Source organism: Micropterus dolomieu, linkage group LG01 (genome assembly GCF_021292245.1).
Source record: "Micropterus dolomieu isolate WLL.071019.BEF.003 ecotype Adirondacks linkage group LG01, ASM2129224v1, whole genome shotgun sequence".
Classification (NCBI taxonomy): domain Eukaryota; kingdom Metazoa; phylum Chordata; class Actinopteri; order Centrarchiformes; family Centrarchidae; genus Micropterus; species Micropterus dolomieu.
Window position 1 is genome coordinate 37291913 of NC_060150.1, and position 19012 is coordinate 37310924.

Here is a 19012-nt window from a genome sequence, read left to right on the forward strand (position 1 = left end):
TGTAAAACGTCCCACTGTGCTGTGCATGCAATATGAGATGATATTGTATACCCCCTTCACTCTGCTGCACTTGTCTGTGTTTTTGGTGACGTCTAGAGGACGTAAAATTTAAATCTGTTAATTTATCATCACTATAAATATTTCTGAAGAAGGCCCAGTAAAATCTCTTTAAAGCTGCAAAATGAACAAACCCGTATCTCGCATGCTTTCTCTATCTTGCAGGCTGTTAAATTGTGCTAACTGACACTTATTGATAGTCTGACGTGTTCTATTATATGTATGTCTAGTGTGTTCTACTCCGTTCTGTTGAGCTCACTTCTACACTCCCGTCTTGTCATTGGCGCATGAGAATGGGAAGTACGATGACGTCGACCAGTGAGATTAGAGGTTTATTCCGTAGGCTCGGTTCCGGAGTGGCCTGTTATTGTTTTCAGTAGCAGGTGAAATAACGGTGAGTAAATGTGGTTCCGACAGAGCAGTTGTCTGTTTTGTGGCTAATGTATAAGGTGTGTGTGGACGATAGCGCGTCGCTTTTAACAAGTCGCCCGCTCCTGTGAATGTAAAAGTAGGCAGATCAAACCTCGGCTTGCGCTCTCTTTGCCAGCTCACGAAACACTCATAGACAGAAAACATTACACTTATAACATAATCGGTCACAGAGATCGGCGCTTTAGGGGCCTACATGTTGGAGACGGGCTTGTGCTGGCTTTAGGCATGGTGTTTACCTGTAAATAAACGGAGTTAACAGTATGGACGCGGGGGGGTTGCAGGGAGGCTGCAGCAACCCCATAAAATCAGGCATAACATCCATCAGTTAAACGTATAGCCTAATGAGATATAAATATATAAATATATATATATATGCTAAATTTGTGGTAGGAAATGTAGCCTGTTTGTTTATAATATTGAAACAACCTCATGTCCAATTCCGATTAAAGCAATGCATGTCGGATCTATCACACGCGAACACATTGAGGTGTTTTCAGGAGTTTAGAGTGTCCCACTGAATGAAAGACATCAGGGCACTGGGTCAGACAACCCAGATAGTTCAATCCAGCCAGCTACAGCTAGGCCTAAATAAGGTAATTTATGTAAGTACTCTATTGCAGACTACACGACTTTCAACGTCGGCAGATCCATTAGTAACAGGATGTGTGGGGAGATGTGTGTCGTGGTGGTGGCGGATAATGTATGTGGTTTAGAAGTGGAGACACGACATAGGCTACAAACACTGATCATTGGATCATGAAGCCCAGTGTATCTGTATAATTGTCGCTGCCCGTTTAAGAACACATGAACACGACAGCAGAGAGGGCAAGGAGGCTCCAGACTGTCCTGTTGCATTAACAAGTCAGCACAGACAGAGAGAGAAACCCTATACCGCTGTCCATCTGCCGCGATTCATCTCCATTTGTTCTTGAGTGTTACCTAAATAAGCACAAGATGGCGCTATATCTCACTTAAACATCCCGTTTATCAACAGGTCTCTCTCCAGTATAACAAAATGAACATGTATGCTGTGCCCAATCTGGAAATACCAGGCTGTCCACCAGGATTAGAATACCTGACTCAGGTAAGAAATACAACTATTTAAGTTATAGGTTTCCTTAAAAATGTTTAATGTAAGTAATATATGTCAGTACCACTGCCTATTCATTTGTTCTTCAAGGGCACAGGAAATGAGCAAGTATCACCTTCCCATTCGTCCCTAAATATGTAACATCCACATGCTTAGGATACAATATCACGAAGTAGTCCCGTGAAGAAGCAGGTAGCCTGTACTATAAAAATGTATCCGCCACCGCCATCCATCTTCTGTCTCTGTGGGCAACAACTTAAATCACTATGAAATACTGATTTATTTATTGCTGCCTTTTATCTTTCTTTTATAAACTTTCTTTGCAACAAATTTCATCAAACTAGTTTTAAAATATTTTTTAAAAATAGTTCACTCCCAAATGATAAAATGGATAATAGAAATATTATAATGCTACAAAAGACAGGCCTTCTTCTTGGAAGACATTTTGACATGTCACCATTGGAAAAGGACAGGTGTAAATAATCAAATTAATGATGGCTGAATTCCATTAAGCTGCTTTAGTTTCAGGGTCCTGCTATTTTGCATGCTGGCTGACTGGGACACTTAAATAGAACAGAGCCACCATTACAGTTATTTAATAACACCTTTGCTTTTTTGCTACTATGACACGTCAAAATGTCTGCTGTAAAAAAAAAAAGGGTCCACTGGAAAGGGAGTTGCTGATTAGTCGATGCTGCTGTTGTCACCGTTCCGACAGCCCTCACTCCTGCAGATGGAAAGCCCAGAAACTGCACTTTACAATTTCTCTGTTGGGAGGTGCATTTATACACATCAGTGGTGAACATAATGTCCACAGAAAAACAATATACAGGCCCACTGAACTGAAAAAAGAAGTGACTTCACTGCACATGTTTATAACTTGCACTACACCACTGGACTGGATTTTAACAGGTCAGTGGCCACACCGTCTTTTACTGGCCAGATGCAAAACCCCTCCAACCAAACTTACTCTACCGTACTGCTGCATTTAATAAAACAAAAATTTGCACATTTGAAGCTAATGTATGTAGTTATCTGGTTTTCTAGGTGGATCAGCTGCTCATCAAACAGAAAGTTGAGCTCGTTGAAGGTAAAGTATGAAAACACGTTTTGACTTGTGAGAAAATATATAATTTATGCTGCTAGGTCTGTTATGTAGAGGTGGGCTTTTGCAGGGTTTGTTTAGCAATGACATCCTTATACGTGTTGTCCATCCATGCAGCCCTTGTTGGTTTCGAAAGCAACAACAAGTATGAAGTACGTAACGCCATGGGCCAGAATGTGTTTTACGCTGTCGAGGAGAACGACTGCCTGAGTCGACAGTGTTGCGGCCCCATGCGCTCCTTCACTATCCATGTCCTCGACAATTTCGGACAAGAGGTCATCACAGTCACCAGGCCACTGAAGTGCATGTCTTGCTGCTTCCCTTGTTGTCTACAGGAGGTGAGTGAAACCACTTTTACACATGCTCACTTTGTCATATTTGATGTATGTTCACAACAATACACACAATTTCTTGTGAGGATATGACTACAAATCACACTTCGTTCTCCCACAATCCCACACAGCTGGAGGTGCAGTCTCCCCCCGGTAACACGGTGGGGTACGTTACGCAACAGTGGCACCCGTTCTCCCCAAAATTCATAGTTGCGAACGAGCACAATGAGCCTGTACTGAAGATCCACGGGCCCTTCTGTGGGTGGAGCTGCCTTCCAGATGTTGACTTTGAGGTGGGTTAATCTAAACACAGAAATCCACTAGGTTTCTGAAAACATAACATGACACGGTAACATTCTTGGCCTCTGGACATTTTTTTGTAAGGGATCCTCCTTGTGCTCTGAAGCAGGAAATATGTTTCCAATCAGAGTGGGCTGTAGCTTGGATGAAGCCATCGCACAGGGCATGCTCTTGTGTGATACAGTGTGGCCATTGTTCCACAGCTCAGCTGGTTTTATTAGATTGAGCTGTGAAGGGGATTTGGGTCAGTGAGAGAGACCTTTTACCAGACCCAGAGGAGGGGTAACTGAAGCATGATATTACCATCCCCGTTCCTCTCTAGCTGCTTTGAAGTCATTACTGTGATACAAAACTCAAGTTACTGTGGCAGCGGGCGAAAAGATGAAACTGGATGGGATGAACTGTTCCATGATCTCTCTCCAATAAAACCAAACAAGTGTAGGGATTGATCTTTATCCCAACGCAACACATGTCAGCATTTATTCTCCCCTTCTAACTCTGTAGATTTTGACCATGGATGAAATCAGTAAGATCGGGAAAATCAGTAAGCAGTGGACAGGACTTCTGCGGGAAGCATTCACAGACTCGGACAACTTTGGTATCCAGTTCCCCATGGATCTGGATGTGAGAATGAAGGCAGTGATGATCGGTGCATGTTTTCTCATCGTAAGTAAAGGAATAAGCATTTTTTGTGTGTCTTAAGTTGGTAAACATCATGTAAGAAAAGAAACACGTTGACTTGTAAAGTTACAGTATCTCACAAAAGTGAGTACACCCCTCACATTTTTGTAAATCTTTGATTATATCTTTTCATGTGACAACACTGAAGAAATGAAACTTTGCTACAATGTAAAGTTGCGAGTGTACAGCTTGTATAACTGTAAATTTGCTGTCCACTCAAAACACATCAGATTAATGCCTAAACTGCTGGCATCAAAAGTGAGTACACCCCTAAGTGAAAATGTCCAAATTGGGCCCAATTAGCCATTTTCCCTCTCCGGTGTCATGTGACTCGTTACAAGGTCTCAGGTGTGAATGGGGAGCAGGTGTGTTAAATTTGGTGTTGTAGCTCTCACACTCCCTCATACTGGTCACTGGAAGTTCAACATGGCACCCCATGGCAAAGAACTCTCTGAAGATCTGAACAAAAGAATGGTTGCTCTACATAAAGATGGCCTAGGCTATGAGAAGATTGCCAAGATCCTGAAACAGAGCTGCAGCACGGTTGCCAAGACCATACAGCGGTTCAACAGGACAGGTTCCACTCTGAACAGGTCTCGCTATGGTCAACCAAAGAAGTTTAGCGCACATGCTCAGCGTCATATCCAGAGGTTGTCTTTGGGAAATAGATGTATGAGTGCTGCCTGCACTGCTGCAGAGGTTGAAGGGGTGGGGGTCTGCCTGGGTGTTATCCCAGAAGGAAGTGTCATCCAAAGATGATGCACAAGAAAGTCCACAAACAGTTTGCTGAAGACAAGCAGACGAAGGACATGGATTACTGTCCGAAAGGACCATGTCCTGTGGTCTGATGAGACCAAGATAAATTTATTTGGTTCAGATGGTGTCAAGCGTGTGTGGCGGCAACCTGGTGAGGAGTACCAAGTACAGTCAAGCATGGTGGTGGGAGCGTCATGGTCATGGTTGACTGCCAACATGTACTGTGACATACTAAAGCAGAGCATGATCCCCGCCCTTCGGAGACTGGACCGTAGGGCAGTATTCCAGCATGATAATGACCCCAAACACACCTCCAAGACTGCCTTGCTAAAGAAGCTGAGGGTAAAGGTGATGGATTGTCCAAACATGTCTCCAGACCTAAACCCTATTGAGCATCTGTGAGGCATCTCAAACAGAAGGTGGAGTGCAAGGTCTAACATCCACCAGCCCCGTGATGTGAGCAGCAGAAGAGGACTCCAGTGGCAACCTGTAAAGCTCTGGTGAACTCCATGCCCAAGAGGGTTAAGGCAACGCTGGAAAATAATGGTGGCCACACAAAATATTGACACTTTTGTCCCAATTTGGACATTTTCACTTAGTGTACTCACTTTTGTTGCCAGCGGTTTAGAAATGAATGGCTGTGTGGCATGTTATTTTCAGAATCAGTTTTATTTGCCAGGTATGTGCACACACACGAGGAATTTAACTTTGGATTGTACATTGCTCACGATGTGCTTACTCCTACAATAACACAATAATAAAATCAGACACAGGCTACAGTATAGAGAACACAAATATACACACTATAAACAGAAACAAAAACAATATAGACATATTGAAAAATAGTGCAGTGTATTTTGGGGGTTATACAAGCTGTACACACTACTTTACATTGTAGCAAATTGTTATTTCTTCAGAGTTGATATAATCAAATATTTACAAATATGTGAGGGGTGTACGTACTTTTGTGAGATAGTGTAAATTTCTTTATTAGGATTATCTGAGAGCAAAATAAGAGTACCTGATGCCAATGTGTATTACAGCTGTTATGGCTATTACAGATGCAGTAGCCTCACATGACCCAGCTTTCATGGGGGTGTGTTTCTTTTTGCTGGTATTTGGAAATTTCATGTACCACTTAGCCTACATTTTGTGGGAAATGTGACCTGAAACCACCCCGATCACCACAAATGCAAAACAGCTTGTCAGAGCTATTTTCTATAGTAGCATGAGTCACAATTGCTAAAATGCTTAAATACTAAAACGCAGTTTGACATGTAATTGAATAAATTCCACACCTTGGCTCATATATTTTAACAGCAGTTAGGTATTAAAATTATACTCTGGGTATTTTTAAACCTGGGCCCTATTTTCACATATTTTGGTGTAGAAATGACCAGTAGGTACAAAAACTTTTGGAATCCGTGCAATAGGTGGCTTCACCCAGCAGCCACAAACCAGCTGCAGTGGCGGCAGCTTATTCCTTCAGGGCAATTGTGTCGGTTAAAATTATGTCCACACAATTTTGCCACTGACAGGCTCAGACTGTAATACCAGGTGTCCACTTTCGTCTTCCTGGAACAACTCGCCTCTCACGAGATTTCAGGGCGAGACTTGTCCTTGAGCGAGATTTCTGTTTCTTGTTAAAAACAAAGGGTGCCACCGGGAGTCACTCGTAGGGATCCTTTTCATGATGTTGTCAGGCACCTCTCATAACAGTCTGACCCTGTCAGTGGCAAAATTGTGTGGACATAATTTTGACAGACATAATTACCCTGAAGAAATAAGCTGCCGCCACTGCAGATGGTTCGTGGCTGCCGGCTGAAGCCACCTACTTTTCAAGATGACTTGTACCTACTAGTCATCTTGACACTAAAATATGTGACTACAGGGCCCAGTTTAAAACTACAAAAATTATCCTTTAAATCTATGTCTTAATGCTGCTTCTTCTTCTTCTTTCTATACAGGATTTCATGTTCTTTGAGACTACAAACTAGGAACCAAACAGGATATCCATGTATGCATACAACATTCCTGGAAGAACAAGGCCATAAAGCCATAATGATCAGTCCCAAATGCCCTAACATAGAATAACCTTCAAATGGATAGTAATAATAAATTACCAAATAGTACCTAAATGTTATGCGCATGAACAATGAAATAGAAGGTTTGTTTTAGTCTTAGCTGCTCAGGTTGGTTGTTTAAAACACTTTACCAGGCTCTGAATGCACAGTGCGGTGTTTTTAGACAATGTTTGTGAGAAAGTTTTCATTTGTGTTTACATTATGGTCACAGAGCCAAAAACTTTAGTAGTTACAACAACAAAAAAATGAATAGAAGGATAACAACCATATATAAATAAATGAAAAGGGAACTCCATATACAGTGCTGTTATACAGTTATGAAAGAAAGACTGGTGTCAGCCAAATAGCACTTATTTGGTCATATTAATAGTCACGATATTAATTTATATAGGACACTATGCTTGTAGCTATATTGTGAGGGCTGAAGGACTTGTGTAATGTAGTAGTTTGTAGTTCAGATATTCAGTGCTCTTATTTATTGATTTATATTTTGTCTGTTTAATAATGTCATCGCAGAGCAAAGTGTGTGCACTGCTTTGTTTGTGTGTCTGTGTGCTATGAGTGTGCTTGTGTGTGTGTTTTAACTTAAACATAAACTATCACAGGATATAATAATATTTTCGATGCCATAACAATTCTGCATTGTCAACTTTGTAGTTGAAGTTATTTTGGGGGGGGGGGCTGATGGCCTTGATGTATTGTCCCAGTCTTGACCACAAGAGGGAGCTAGCTTTTCATTTAAGAAAAACCCAACACAGCCCACATGGACAAACTAAATCCATAGGTTTTTATTCAAATTAGTATCTGATGACATTGTATATTTTTGGACAAACTCAGGTTGATGCATGCTACTGTATTATAGTGTTGGCTACTGTTGGCTCGGGAATGACACACCTGCACCTGATACTATAAAGATAGAATCATATTATGGAGGAGGTGTTTGTACATTAAATCATTTACATATCCATATTTTGCTTGCTTTTCCTGGTGTATCAACTTGAATTTTGATCCTTCTCACATAGCACATGGTGTGACAGCTCCACATGTGTATAAAAATGCAAAAGTTAAATACATGCAAAACTTTCATCTCCATCTGTTGGCTATTGATACTGAGTCTGTGCACCATGCTTCATGGTAAAATTTAAATATGATTTAAGGAGTATATCAGTCTGTGAAGGGATGGTATGAAGTAAAGTATTGTAGCAGACAAAGACATTACATCAACATTAGGGCTATTAAGAGCTCTTTTGTAGCATCGCGATAAAAATGTACGTCATCTGTTCTAGAAAACTGTAAAGAAACATCCAGCTTAAGTCATTTTTTTTTTTAACATTTATTAAGTCTTAAAAGTCTGAAGGCTTTTATTTTTCTAATAAGTGTTGAGTTCAATGTTTTATTCGGCCTTTAATATATTGATTCTTGTTTGTAGAATTACCTTAAGTGGATTTATCTCACCCATTTCTCACTTGATTTTAAGACTAAATACATGATACACTAAGTACTTAAGATAGACGCTTTTGGCAGTCTATTCTTTTTTTCATGGCGAAAGTTGTTGAGAAACCTTTAAGATTAGCCTGATGATTAGGTATGTCTTGTTTAGCTGAATGCATTAGTATAGTATAAGATGCTGGTGCTACATCCGCTGAAGGTTCTTTGTGTTTAAAAGCCAAAAATTAAAGTCAGAATGTGATACTAAGGGAATTTAGCCACTCTCATTTAGTTATATATTTAAAAAACAGTTAAAGTACTTATTCTTCTACTTTTGCACTAATACTGTGAACTAATAAACCATTTCATCGTGCAATTAATGCAAACAAACTCTGTGAGCTAAGCTTAAATTGTGCAAATAGTCCATGGAAACACTTCAATAAAAAATGAATATTGTGACGTGTGCAGTTATTTTGATGTTTGGGTTATGGTTATGAAATGTGAATGCCATTTTATTTATTTGCTGCAAAAGAAAATCTGGTTTGCAGAGTAATTGATTGGACTGATTATGTCAAACAAATGTCAATGAGCAATAACATGAAGAGGGAACACTTCATTTTCTCCCTTTTCAAAGTATCTATTAACCTGAAGGTGTTAACTTTGGGTGTAATCAAAAGATCTCTAAAAACTGCCTTTTTAAAGCTAAATCACACCTCGATGAAAACGAGCTACTTTGGAGTAAAGAGCAAGGCGTGAATAAAGAGTTGCGTGAATAAAGAGTTACGCTTAACCCTTGCTGTGTGGTTTGAAACAGCTCATACTGTATTTCTTCACAAACTGTTACGTCTTCGGAACAATAGCCTGCCCACAGGTCTCTTACATTAAAATTTTCACATGAATACACCGCACAGGCTTTCTGAAAAACTGAATTTCTGTGAGTCATGGGAAATATCTTCTTTTTTTTTTTGATAATAATAGTTTTCACAAAATAATTTGTAGTTTTTTTGGCATGACTTTCTGGAATATATGACACAGCACTCAGTGCTATAGTTCATTAAGCTGTGGTTGGAAAACAATGTGAACTGTGGTGGCATGTAATAGAGGTGCCAGTGACGACATGGATAGGGATGATGTCTTATTCCATTTTCTAGTGATCATGGGAACATTTTTAGTCATGCTAACAGCATGTCTCTATGGATGCAGTGTCGGTCTGACAGTTGGTCTGTCTTTTCGTTGGTCCACCACTTGAAATTGGAAATGTCTCAGCAACTACAGGAGGATTGTCATGTAATTTGGTCTATATATCCATGGTGCCCAGTGGATAAAGCCAACTTATTTTGGTGATTGTCTGACTTTTCCACTTGCGCAACCAGCAGGTAAAAGTTTTTACTTATCATGTGAAACATCTATGGATTGCCACATACAGTTATGTTTCCCTTTGGAACTGTAATAACTTTGGTAATCCCTTCACTTTCTTTCTAGCACCACCATTAGGTCCAAATTTCTGATTTGTTCAACCCTTTAATAATTAAAGTATACCAAAAACGAATGGCATTCCCATCAACCTCAGCTGTACTGTGTTTGGTGGTCATTTGGTGGACATTTTCACTTAGGGGTGTACTCACTTTTGTTGCCAGTGGTTTAGACATTAATGGCTGTGTGATCGGTCATTCTGAGGGGACAGCAAAGTTACACTGTTATACAAGCTGTACACTCACTACTTTACATTGTAGCAAAGAGTCATTTCTTCAGTGTTGTCACATGAATAGTTATAATCAAATATTTACAAAAATGTGAGGGGTGTACTCACTTTTGTGAGATACTGTGTAAGCAAATGTTAGTGTGCGAACATGCCAAACTAACATGGTGTAATGTGGAAAACATACCTGCTAAACATCCGCATACTAGCATTGTGTGTGTTAGCATGTTGACATTAGCATTTAGCTCAAAGCCCTGCTGTGCCGACTAAAGCTTCAATAAGCCACAATGGCTGTAAACTATCATGAGTTTCTTATTTTGTTCTATCTTCAAGATGACAACATTTTGAAATAATGAGATAAAAAAGCTATTTCCTGAGTTACTGTCTAACTTGCAAAAATAAATTTATAAGCTAGCAGTGTTTTGGTACTATGCCTTCATCAGGTAAAAAAAACCAAACTATTTTTCATAACATGAAATGGCTATTTTTTCATCTGGATCCAGGTCTTTGTGAATTAATATGCACATTATGATATAATATGAGAGTCACGGGACACTGCTTGATTTTTATTCCACTAACTGCAGAAGTTAATTAGAATCCACCAAGTATTGCCTTATTACTCAGCTACTTACCTAAGGCACAAAACACAAAGTTTCAGCTACATTTTCCCTCGTTTCCTCTGTGTCTTGACCACCATTTCTATAGGTGCTGTGGTGAATTGCTGTTCTAATTTTGGTCATTCCACACTCTAACCTTTGAACTCAGAGACCACAAATTTCAATTAACTTCACTGAGAACTTTCCCTAACTCAGACTCAGTACAGAAACAACAGTGGTCTGCAATGATTAATGTTCAACTCTGCAGTGCTTTTTTTCTTTCTGAGTGGACTGTGGAGACTTCCTTAGAAATCTCCCTCTCTAGTGGTATTGTGTAACAGGATGTTCATTTCTAGATTCATAGGAATTGTGCTGTAAGACAATATGTTACCAAGAAAATCTCTACATTTGGTATGAATTAAGCATCCAGACCACACATTAAGTGATGTCACTGCAGCAGTGATTTGCTGGCTTCGATGTCCCACACTGGGAAAAAAGCGCAGATGTTTCCTCCTATGTGGTGTTCTTTTTTGTGCACCATCCTATTTCACTGATATCCCTTATAATTAATCATCAAATATCAAAGCTTAGCAGTCCATAAAATGTGTAATCATCTAGTGTGACACGTCTTTACAAATTACACGTTTGGTTACACAAGTGAATTTTAAGTCTGGGAGTCAGGAGATGCAAACAAACAATAATGCAAACAACATTAACATGCTTTGCCTCTGTGATTGAAGCAGACATGTCAGTGGGGGCAACTAGCCAGCCATGTGTTGTAATGTGTTTACACTACTGACAAATTCAGCAGCTGCTGGCTGAGGTTCTTCTATTGTTTGTTTCATTGAACTGCTGGGTTGAAGTATTTGGTGAAAGACCCTAAATCAATTTAAAATGACTTTATGATGGCTGACTGGAAACTATGTTTAAACTCTGTTTCTGGCCAACAAAGAACGAAAAAAAAATATACTACTCTGATTACTTTTGGAGCCCAAAGCACAATGAGAACTAAAAAGAGTTTAGTTTGCTCCCTACAGACAGCATACAGTATCTGGAATTTCTGGTATTTGCGTGACAAACAAATGGTTAAAGCAACATCTGTGCAAACACAGCCTAGGAAAACACCATATACACAACTGGGGGGAAAGAGAGCAGATAATATAAAATGGGGGATGGTTATTTACATTTACCCTGGCATTCCTAAGAACAAATCAAAGACTGGAGACATTTTAGAATTCACCTCCTTTCTCCTAAAAGTGCAAGCACAATTTTTTTTTTATCAACAGACTGAAATGACAAAAGAAAGCATCACAGTTTTAGTTAAGTATTAAGCAAACACAGAATTGATGTGTGAAAAGTTTGTCCTTTTACAATATTAAACCAAAATCTAATCTTTAGTTAAGTGTTTAAGCAGCTAGACCTTTTTATATATATATATATACTTTTTTGTATATGTCACCACCCACCGCAACCCTCCTCCCTGTGACTTCTGGGCAATATAAAGATGTCACCCTTCCTGGACTGGGAAAACTGTTGTCAGTGAATGGAGTCCAGGCAACAATTACGTTTTCACTAAACTGTATTTGGCAAAGCAAACTAGTAGAGTTTAAAATATTTTCCAAGGCAATAAGGCGGCACTGGGAGGTCAGGACTAATGCAACGTTGAATCTTCTCCTCCTCAAACCTACTCCTGGCACGTTTTTGGAGCCTTGTGGTTTTAACATGGCCGCCTAATGATGACATGAAAATGAAAGGCCAGCAAAAGAGCTGTGTTATTTATGTGTGTAATTTCCAAGGAGCACTGCCCCAAAGCCCCAGCCTATACAGTGAAAATTCAAATTAAGAGGACTGAAAATCACACAGGTTTGACAATTGCTAACAAATGTACATTTAATATAATTTGCTACTCAAATCTTTACGGTAAGATCGGGCTTGTAGTCTGAGACAGTGGATGAAAGACCGCCCATGATCAAAGTGAATTAATCCATGTTAAACCTCTTTCCACTTTCATTGCCATATTAAATATGTACTTGCTGTGCTTTTTAAAGTTCTTTGTTCTTAGATTAAATGCGCCGTTGATAAAACCCCCTTCTCTTGCCCCTCTCCCAGCAACCCCTAGAGTACACCCCTGGCCAACGGATGCCCTGCGGCCTCATAAGTGGCACCAACGTAGACAGAGCTGAGCCGGTGGATGACATAAAGATACATTCTCATGAAGACGAGCTGACTGGGGGAAAGGAGTGCTGCCCTTTCCATTGATCTGGACTAGTAATTAAACTGTCTGTGGAGTGATCAAAGCATCTGGGTTAAAAATAATACCCATTCTTTTACAATTGTGGTGCAATTGTGGGTTCTCAGGCAGGGTTTAGGGGACCAAGTGACTCACCAGTGCAATTGCAAAACCATCCAGTTGTACCACCAAAAGAGGGTTACGTCAAAAATAGACAGAAAGGAAAAAGAAATACAAGGTGTGTCCCAACCAGTTAGGTGATTTCAGCTTAGATGGTTGCCTAAAGCAGTAGTACTGACATAGATGAAAGGGACAGTACTGATGGATGGATGGGACAGTACATTGTCTTTTATAACATTAATACTAGTCATAAAAAAAATCAGTGAATGAATGGACGAACAATTTAAGCTGTATTTTCCTGTGTCCCTTTTCTCATTGAGTTTGCTTTTTACTCATTGGAATTTCTAGTTCTATGGTCAAAATTGGGCATCTCCTTTACAGTCTGCCTCTGTAATGAATCATCTGTTTCTTCTTTCAGCTTGATGAAATTTAAACAGTGCCTGTAAACCCGCTGTCTCCACAACAGTGCCGAAAATAGAGGATGGCCTAGTGGCATCAGGAAGCTGCAACGCTGTTTAGTCTTTTACTAATGCAAGCGCAGTAGAGGCATGGCGTGTTTTATTTGGCACTGAAAGAAGCCAAAATGAAAAAGCAGGCTCAAGAGCACACCAACCTGTGCTGTTAAAAGGTACCGCACAGTCTCCACTCACGTTTAAGGTTGATAAACAGCTATATTTAGCTGTACGGCCATGTGTGCTGCATTCCTAAGTCTGCTACCTTCTACTGATACCCAGGCAGATACAGAGTGGGGATAATTATGCGCAGGTATGCCTCGTTGTCCTGATGAGCTCCTGGCTCTCTGCTCCATCCTCACCCCACTTACCACAGCAGTCTCCCGGCTCCTGCATTCTGTATCTGCCAATTATGTGTAATTAAAGGTAATTTTCTCACCCACACCACATGTTTCCTGAATTTAAATATGCCATCAGTGCCACTGCTACCACCATGAGCACTCCAAACGTGTCACATTGCTGCAAAACCTGAATTAAAAAGGGGAAAGACTATGGACGGCCTTGTATGTCTTATAGGCTCCACAGTATATCACATCAACCAGGTACAGGACTCTGATGGGATATTACACTGCTAATATAACTTCTGGACGTAATCAGGGCGTAATCAAATCCAGAGGACATTTCTATGGCCATTCCTAATGTTTGGTGGGTGTTCAGCCAGTGAACTGAGGCAAGACATAGCTCACTCCCTATTGCACGCTGGCACGCTGCCAAGATCCTGCATGAGGTTCTTTACCGCAAACAATTAGATTTTCCAGCTGCAGAATTCCCTCACCAGCCCACAGGGTAAAACTCCCTGATATCTGTCAATGACCTGTTAGTGCAAGGGTGTGTAGTAGTTTAGTGTAGGGACGATAACCCTTTTTTGGTTCATGGTGTTTCTATTTGAGAGACAGTTGGACAGCAAGATTGAGCAGAATGGTTAATTTTCTCATCACACGCCCATTTCCATAAATGTGCCTGCCCAGCGCTCAACTAGCTGAACTACAGTAAAAAGAATGGCTGAGGTCCAAGTCAAGTGTGTTGATATTTCTGTCATGGCTTTACATATTCAGGGTTTATCAGGGCCTCACTGGAAAGAAGGAATTTATCTCATAAAAAAAAGTTTGGCTGCTACTCCCTCTGCATTGAAAACCATGAACCCGGTGATGTCATTAAGTAAAACAATCTGAGCGCTGGCAGTCATCTCAACTGCCATGCAATGTGTTTGCCAGACAGGAATGACCCGAGCCGGGGGGCATTTCTGTTACTCCTAATAAGTAATGAGAGACACAAATGAGACAAAGCATCGGTTTCAAGGTCAGCTAAGAAACTGGGAGACACAGATACAAAGTGACAGTAAATGGAAGCTGGATTTAATGTTAGCTTTCTGTTTTCCTCTTCAGTTCTCCAGTCCTGTGTGTTTGTGTACGCTGCTATAGGGAAGAAGACCCAACATTTACAGCGTCAGTTAACTGTTTCACATACTGCCTATCGCTACATGAGGTCATGGGACTATTGACTGTACTGTATAGAGCAGTGGTTCTCAAACTTTTTCACATCAAAGACCCCTAAATTGACACGAATTAGACCCGGACCCCCATTGATACGATTTTGTCCCAGGTCGCCCCTCTGAAAGGATTTTGGCTTTTAGATGTTTTATTACAGAAAGTCAATGAAATCTGTGACCAAAATCAGTCGTACATTCTGTCATTGTGTCAATGGTTCCCCTCCTCTTTTATTATACTATACTAAATACTTTGGCTTTGGTCAGGCAAAACAGACAATTTGATGATGTCACCTTGGGCTCTGGGCATTTCATTATTTTCACTAACACTTAAAGACAAATGATGCTCTAATGAATCAAGGAAATAATCAGCAGTTGCAGCACCAGTGGAAAGTATTTCCATTTTATCCTACTTTATATTGGGGAAAAAAGCCCTATAGTTTTATTCCAGGGTTTGAATGAAAAGTCTGTTTTGAGCAGGGTGTTGAAGGGGAGTGGTGTTCCTCTTACAGGCGCTGGATGCTCAGGGGGAGGGGACCAGGGGAGGGATATTTAACAGAAGAGGGGGGGCGGGTGTTCAAATACAGCTGTGCTTTATCACACTTGCACGCTGGACGTCCCTGTGTCAGGGTGAATACCGTTATCTTCCCTCCACTGTCTCTCTTCATGAGCTCTAACTTCTCCGGGAAACCCAAGTGGCTGCAATTGCAATTAAGTAACCACGCCTGTTGGCCTCTAATTCTCCTGAATTGCACTACTTATAGCCTACTACTAAAAGAGCATTTTCAGGAGCGACTCGTCCAGAAAACTTGATATTCACTGGAGGGGGGAAAAAATCCTTTCTTCATTATATTATTATCGCGAGATCGTACATTAGGACCCTCCAGGACGCACCCTGACCACTGCTGTTGGGCTGCGAGGTAATAGTCCAGCCGGTCACCCGCACTCTGTCCGGGAACACGCACTATACAGCAATGGAGTACCTCAAGTTTTGTTTTGTGTTTTCATGCTGGCTGAAGTTTGCAAATTCTGTCTACTCTGCTGAAACACCTCAAGCTCCTGTGCCTGTTCCTAAAGGTGAGCAACGCTAAAACTTTTTCTCCTTCCTATTGTTTCCCCGAATTCAAATAGCCTACAGCCTAATGTACTGTCATAATGTTTTTTTTTTCGTTTGATCGAAATGTTTAGTCACACATCTTCTAGATGTATTTCGGATTCTAACTGTGCACGTCGGGAATTCTCTTTTATCGATGCTGTAATTTACCGTCTACATGATGTTACTGGACTAAGAGGTGCAGGTTGTGCCCTGTGTGTGAATCTATGTCTAGTGCTAAAATGTACAGAGTCAAATTATATGACAAGCACTTGACACAAAAGAACCGTCTGCGGTTTCTCACACGCCTGTCTTTTTTTCATGTTGTTTGGTAGCGTGCAGCCCTGGATTTTATGTACAGATGTCAGCCTGTAAAATGCCAGTGCGAGAAATAACTAACCAATTGGAGGAGAGTCTTTCATTTGGTTTCTCTTCTTTTGCATTTAGAAACAGTACATCACACAGCTGTTAACCGTGATTTACCTTAGATGAGAATGCGGGAGGAATCCAATGGTATTTGATTTTAATTTAATTAATAGCAAACAAGCAATTATGTGCTTGAGAAGCAGTTGTAAACCTGCTATAATTGAGGTACATGGCATAGCGCCAAGTACAACCTGCTTCAGTGCTCAGCTGTTTAGACAACCTATATACCCCCCCATGTGTCACAGTTTTATTGACTTGTTTGCAAACCCCTCCCCTGTTAGCATGTTGCTGTGGCTAAATTGCCCTGAAATAATTTCACTTAAACACAGCTCTTTTCACAGTCACTGGGCATCTTGTAAAAACCTGCAAATGGCAACGTAAGTGGATACATGTGTTTTTTTTATACCAGAGTTCGTGTTATAAGTACTGTGGGCTTATGTTTATGTTAAATCTGGAACTTTTCTAATGATGCATTTTTGCTGGGGGAGGTAGTTTACAATCAGGGAACAACAGCTGCCTTCAGTCTCTACAGGCTTGTTTTGTCCTCTGGTCTGGAGTAACTGGGTGTCTTTCACACAGTAGCCACATTAACTTTACTAGCGTTAAAATGTTTGCTTATGGGTGACTCCTCAGTGCTCCTTGGAGGAATTATAGCATGACATAAGAGTGATACTTGTTGGGATGCACACACTAAATTTACTATGTCTCATGAATTGAATTAGAGGTAAATTAACAAATGCACATGAAAGCTTTCATATACTTTATATGACCATGCAAGCTGAAAATAACATTTCATTTAATGACATGTGATCAGATCAAAGTATTTTAATTGGGTTGGGTTTAGTTTTCTTAATGCTACTTAGCTGTATTGCCCAAGATTGTGCCATAATTACAGAGAAAGTTTTAAAGTATATAACCCACTGCCCTTACTAATGAAGTGATTTTCTTTATTGTGCCACCTTGCTACAATAGTTGAAAGCAGAAACACTTTTTCTTCTCACACTTTTTTTTTTAGAACAATAGCAGAATTTCAGGATGAAATTGAATTGATTTTTGAAGGAAAATGGGGTGGTCATAAAAGATAACATATATAATGTTTTCCCTATTTGTCATTGCCAAAGGAACATCATACACAGATGTTTTGACAAATAACTTACTCAGTGTACAAAACAGCAATTTCTTTATGTGAAATGATTCTAATTACAAATAAAAAGTAAAAAAACACAAACCTAACACCCAAAACACACTGCATTTGGCATAAAGTTTAATATGTAGTGCAGAACTTGATTTTAGACGAGTTCCTCTCATTTTTCGAATCAAAATAGGAACCATTCGTTTTTGACTGGGACATAAAACACTAGTCCATCATCAGCTATCGGCCCTTTTGGAGCCTGTCTGGGTCATAGCATCAGAAACACTTGTGCATTACACATTTATGATGTGTTAACAGTGTGGAATATCAATTTGATGACTTGTGTTTTTCCTCAAGTTCTCAGTCTGTTTTCTTTTTGCTTTCTTTCTTGAAGAAAAGACGGATGCAGAGAATAAAAGTTAAGTAAATAATTTTGCCGTCTTGGTAGGTTCTTGTTGGGTCTTGGCTCGCTGGGCAAAGGCATAATATTCTCCTTTAGAACAAGGTCAGATGACGTGTCGTCCACCACGTCAAGAACAAGAAGTTGTACATAGTGTTTTAGAGTGACTTTCCTTTTAGGTGGGTAAGATGCTGGTCATAGTGATGGGGTAATACAAAGTATAAATAGTGGTTAATACGGAAACAATAAAATGGCTACAGAAAAAAAATTGCATTTATAGATATCTTACAAGTTAGGGGTGTGACGAGACACTGAACCCATGAGACAAGACGAGATGAGATTCGAGATTGGGTTCACGAGATTGAGACGAGACTAAATTTTAACACTATTTTTAAGAAATCTTTAATGCTGAATTATATGAAAATTTACACTTTATTTCCTGCATTCTGATGAATTTTTCTGCACCAGTTTATGGTGATTTTTTATTTTATTTATATAAAGAGAAACTCAAAATTCTGGAGGCAGGTGACAACTCTAACTCTATAGCCTAACTCTACCGGAATCTAAGTCAGCACAGCTCTCAGTGATTCTGTGGTGCTATCACATCTGTTTCTACTGTACAACAACTTATTTAATATCATATATCATAGTTTATTAGCTCTGTGAGTCTATCTTATCAGTTATACATTTGTACACTCACCTAAAGGATTATTAGGAACACCATACTAATACTGTGTTTGACCCCCTTTCGCCTTCAGAACTGCCTTAATTCTACGTGGCATTGATTCAACAAGGTGCTGAAAGCATTTTTTAGAAATGTTGGCCCATATTGATAGGATAGCATCTTGCAGTTGATGGAGATTTGTGGGATGCACATCCAGGGCACGAAGCTCCCGTTCCACCACATCCCAAAGATGCTCTATTGGGTTGAGATCTGGTGACTGTGGGGGCCATTTTAGTACAGAGAACTCATTGTCATGTTCAAGAAACCAATTTGAAATGATTCGAGCTTTGTGACATGGTGCATTATCCTGCTGGAAGTAGCCATCAGAG

General features: G+C 40.0%; 2 protein-coding genes across 5 annotated transcripts in view; both read left to right on the top strand.

Annotated features, from left to right (window-relative positions):
- Window positions 1-366: 366 nt before the first annotated feature.
- Window positions 367-8721, top strand: si:ch73-206p6.1 (phospholipid scramblase 2). 3 transcript variants are annotated; one of them, XM_046068840.1, is made up of 7 exons: window positions 367-451; window positions 1484-1573; window positions 2627-2669; window positions 2802-3022; window positions 3148-3309; window positions 3821-3982; window positions 6721-8721. In XM_046068840.1, the coding sequence occupies exons 2-7, from the start codon at window positions 1505-1507 to the stop codon at window positions 6748-6750; spliced, it is 687 nt and encodes a 228-aa protein (XP_045924796.1). In that variant the 5' UTR covers window positions 367-451; window positions 1484-1504; the 3' UTR covers window positions 6751-8721. The 3 variants fall into 3 exon arrangements, with proteins under 3 accessions (XP_045924796.1, XP_045924787.1, XP_045924778.1); XM_046068831.1 differs by lacking the exon at window positions 367-451 and adding an exon at window positions 475-506; XM_046068822.1 differs by lacking the exon at window positions 367-451 and adding an exon at window positions 993-1082.
- Window positions 8722-15510: 6789 nt separating this feature from the next.
- The window catches only part of plod2 (procollagen-lysine, 2-oxoglutarate 5-dioxygenase 2), a 37353-nt gene continuing 33851 nt past the window's right edge, over window positions 15511-19012 (top strand). For both annotated transcript variants that reach the window (XM_046068666.1, XM_046068675.1), the window contains exon 1: window positions 15511-15985. In XM_046068666.1, the coding sequence (XP_045924622.1) occupies window positions 15883-15985 (103 nt within the window). In that variant the 5' untranslated portion in view covers window positions 15511-15882. The remainder of the gene's footprint in view (window positions 15986-19012) is intronic.

Bases quoted from the DNA above. Each gene is read 5' to 3' on its own strand.
- si:ch73-206p6.1 (XM_046068822.1), top strand. From the start codon at position 1,008: ATGAAAGACATCAGGGCACTGGGTCAGACAACCCAGATAGTTCAATCC. The intron at 1,574-2,626 runs GTAAGAAATACA...CTGGTTTTCTAG, and splicing joins GATTAGAATACCTGACTCAG to GTGGATCAGCTGCTCATCAA. The intron at 3,310-3,820 runs GTGGGTTAATCT...CTAACTCTGTAG, and splicing joins TTCCAGATGTTGACTTTGAG to ATTTTGACCATGGATGAAAT.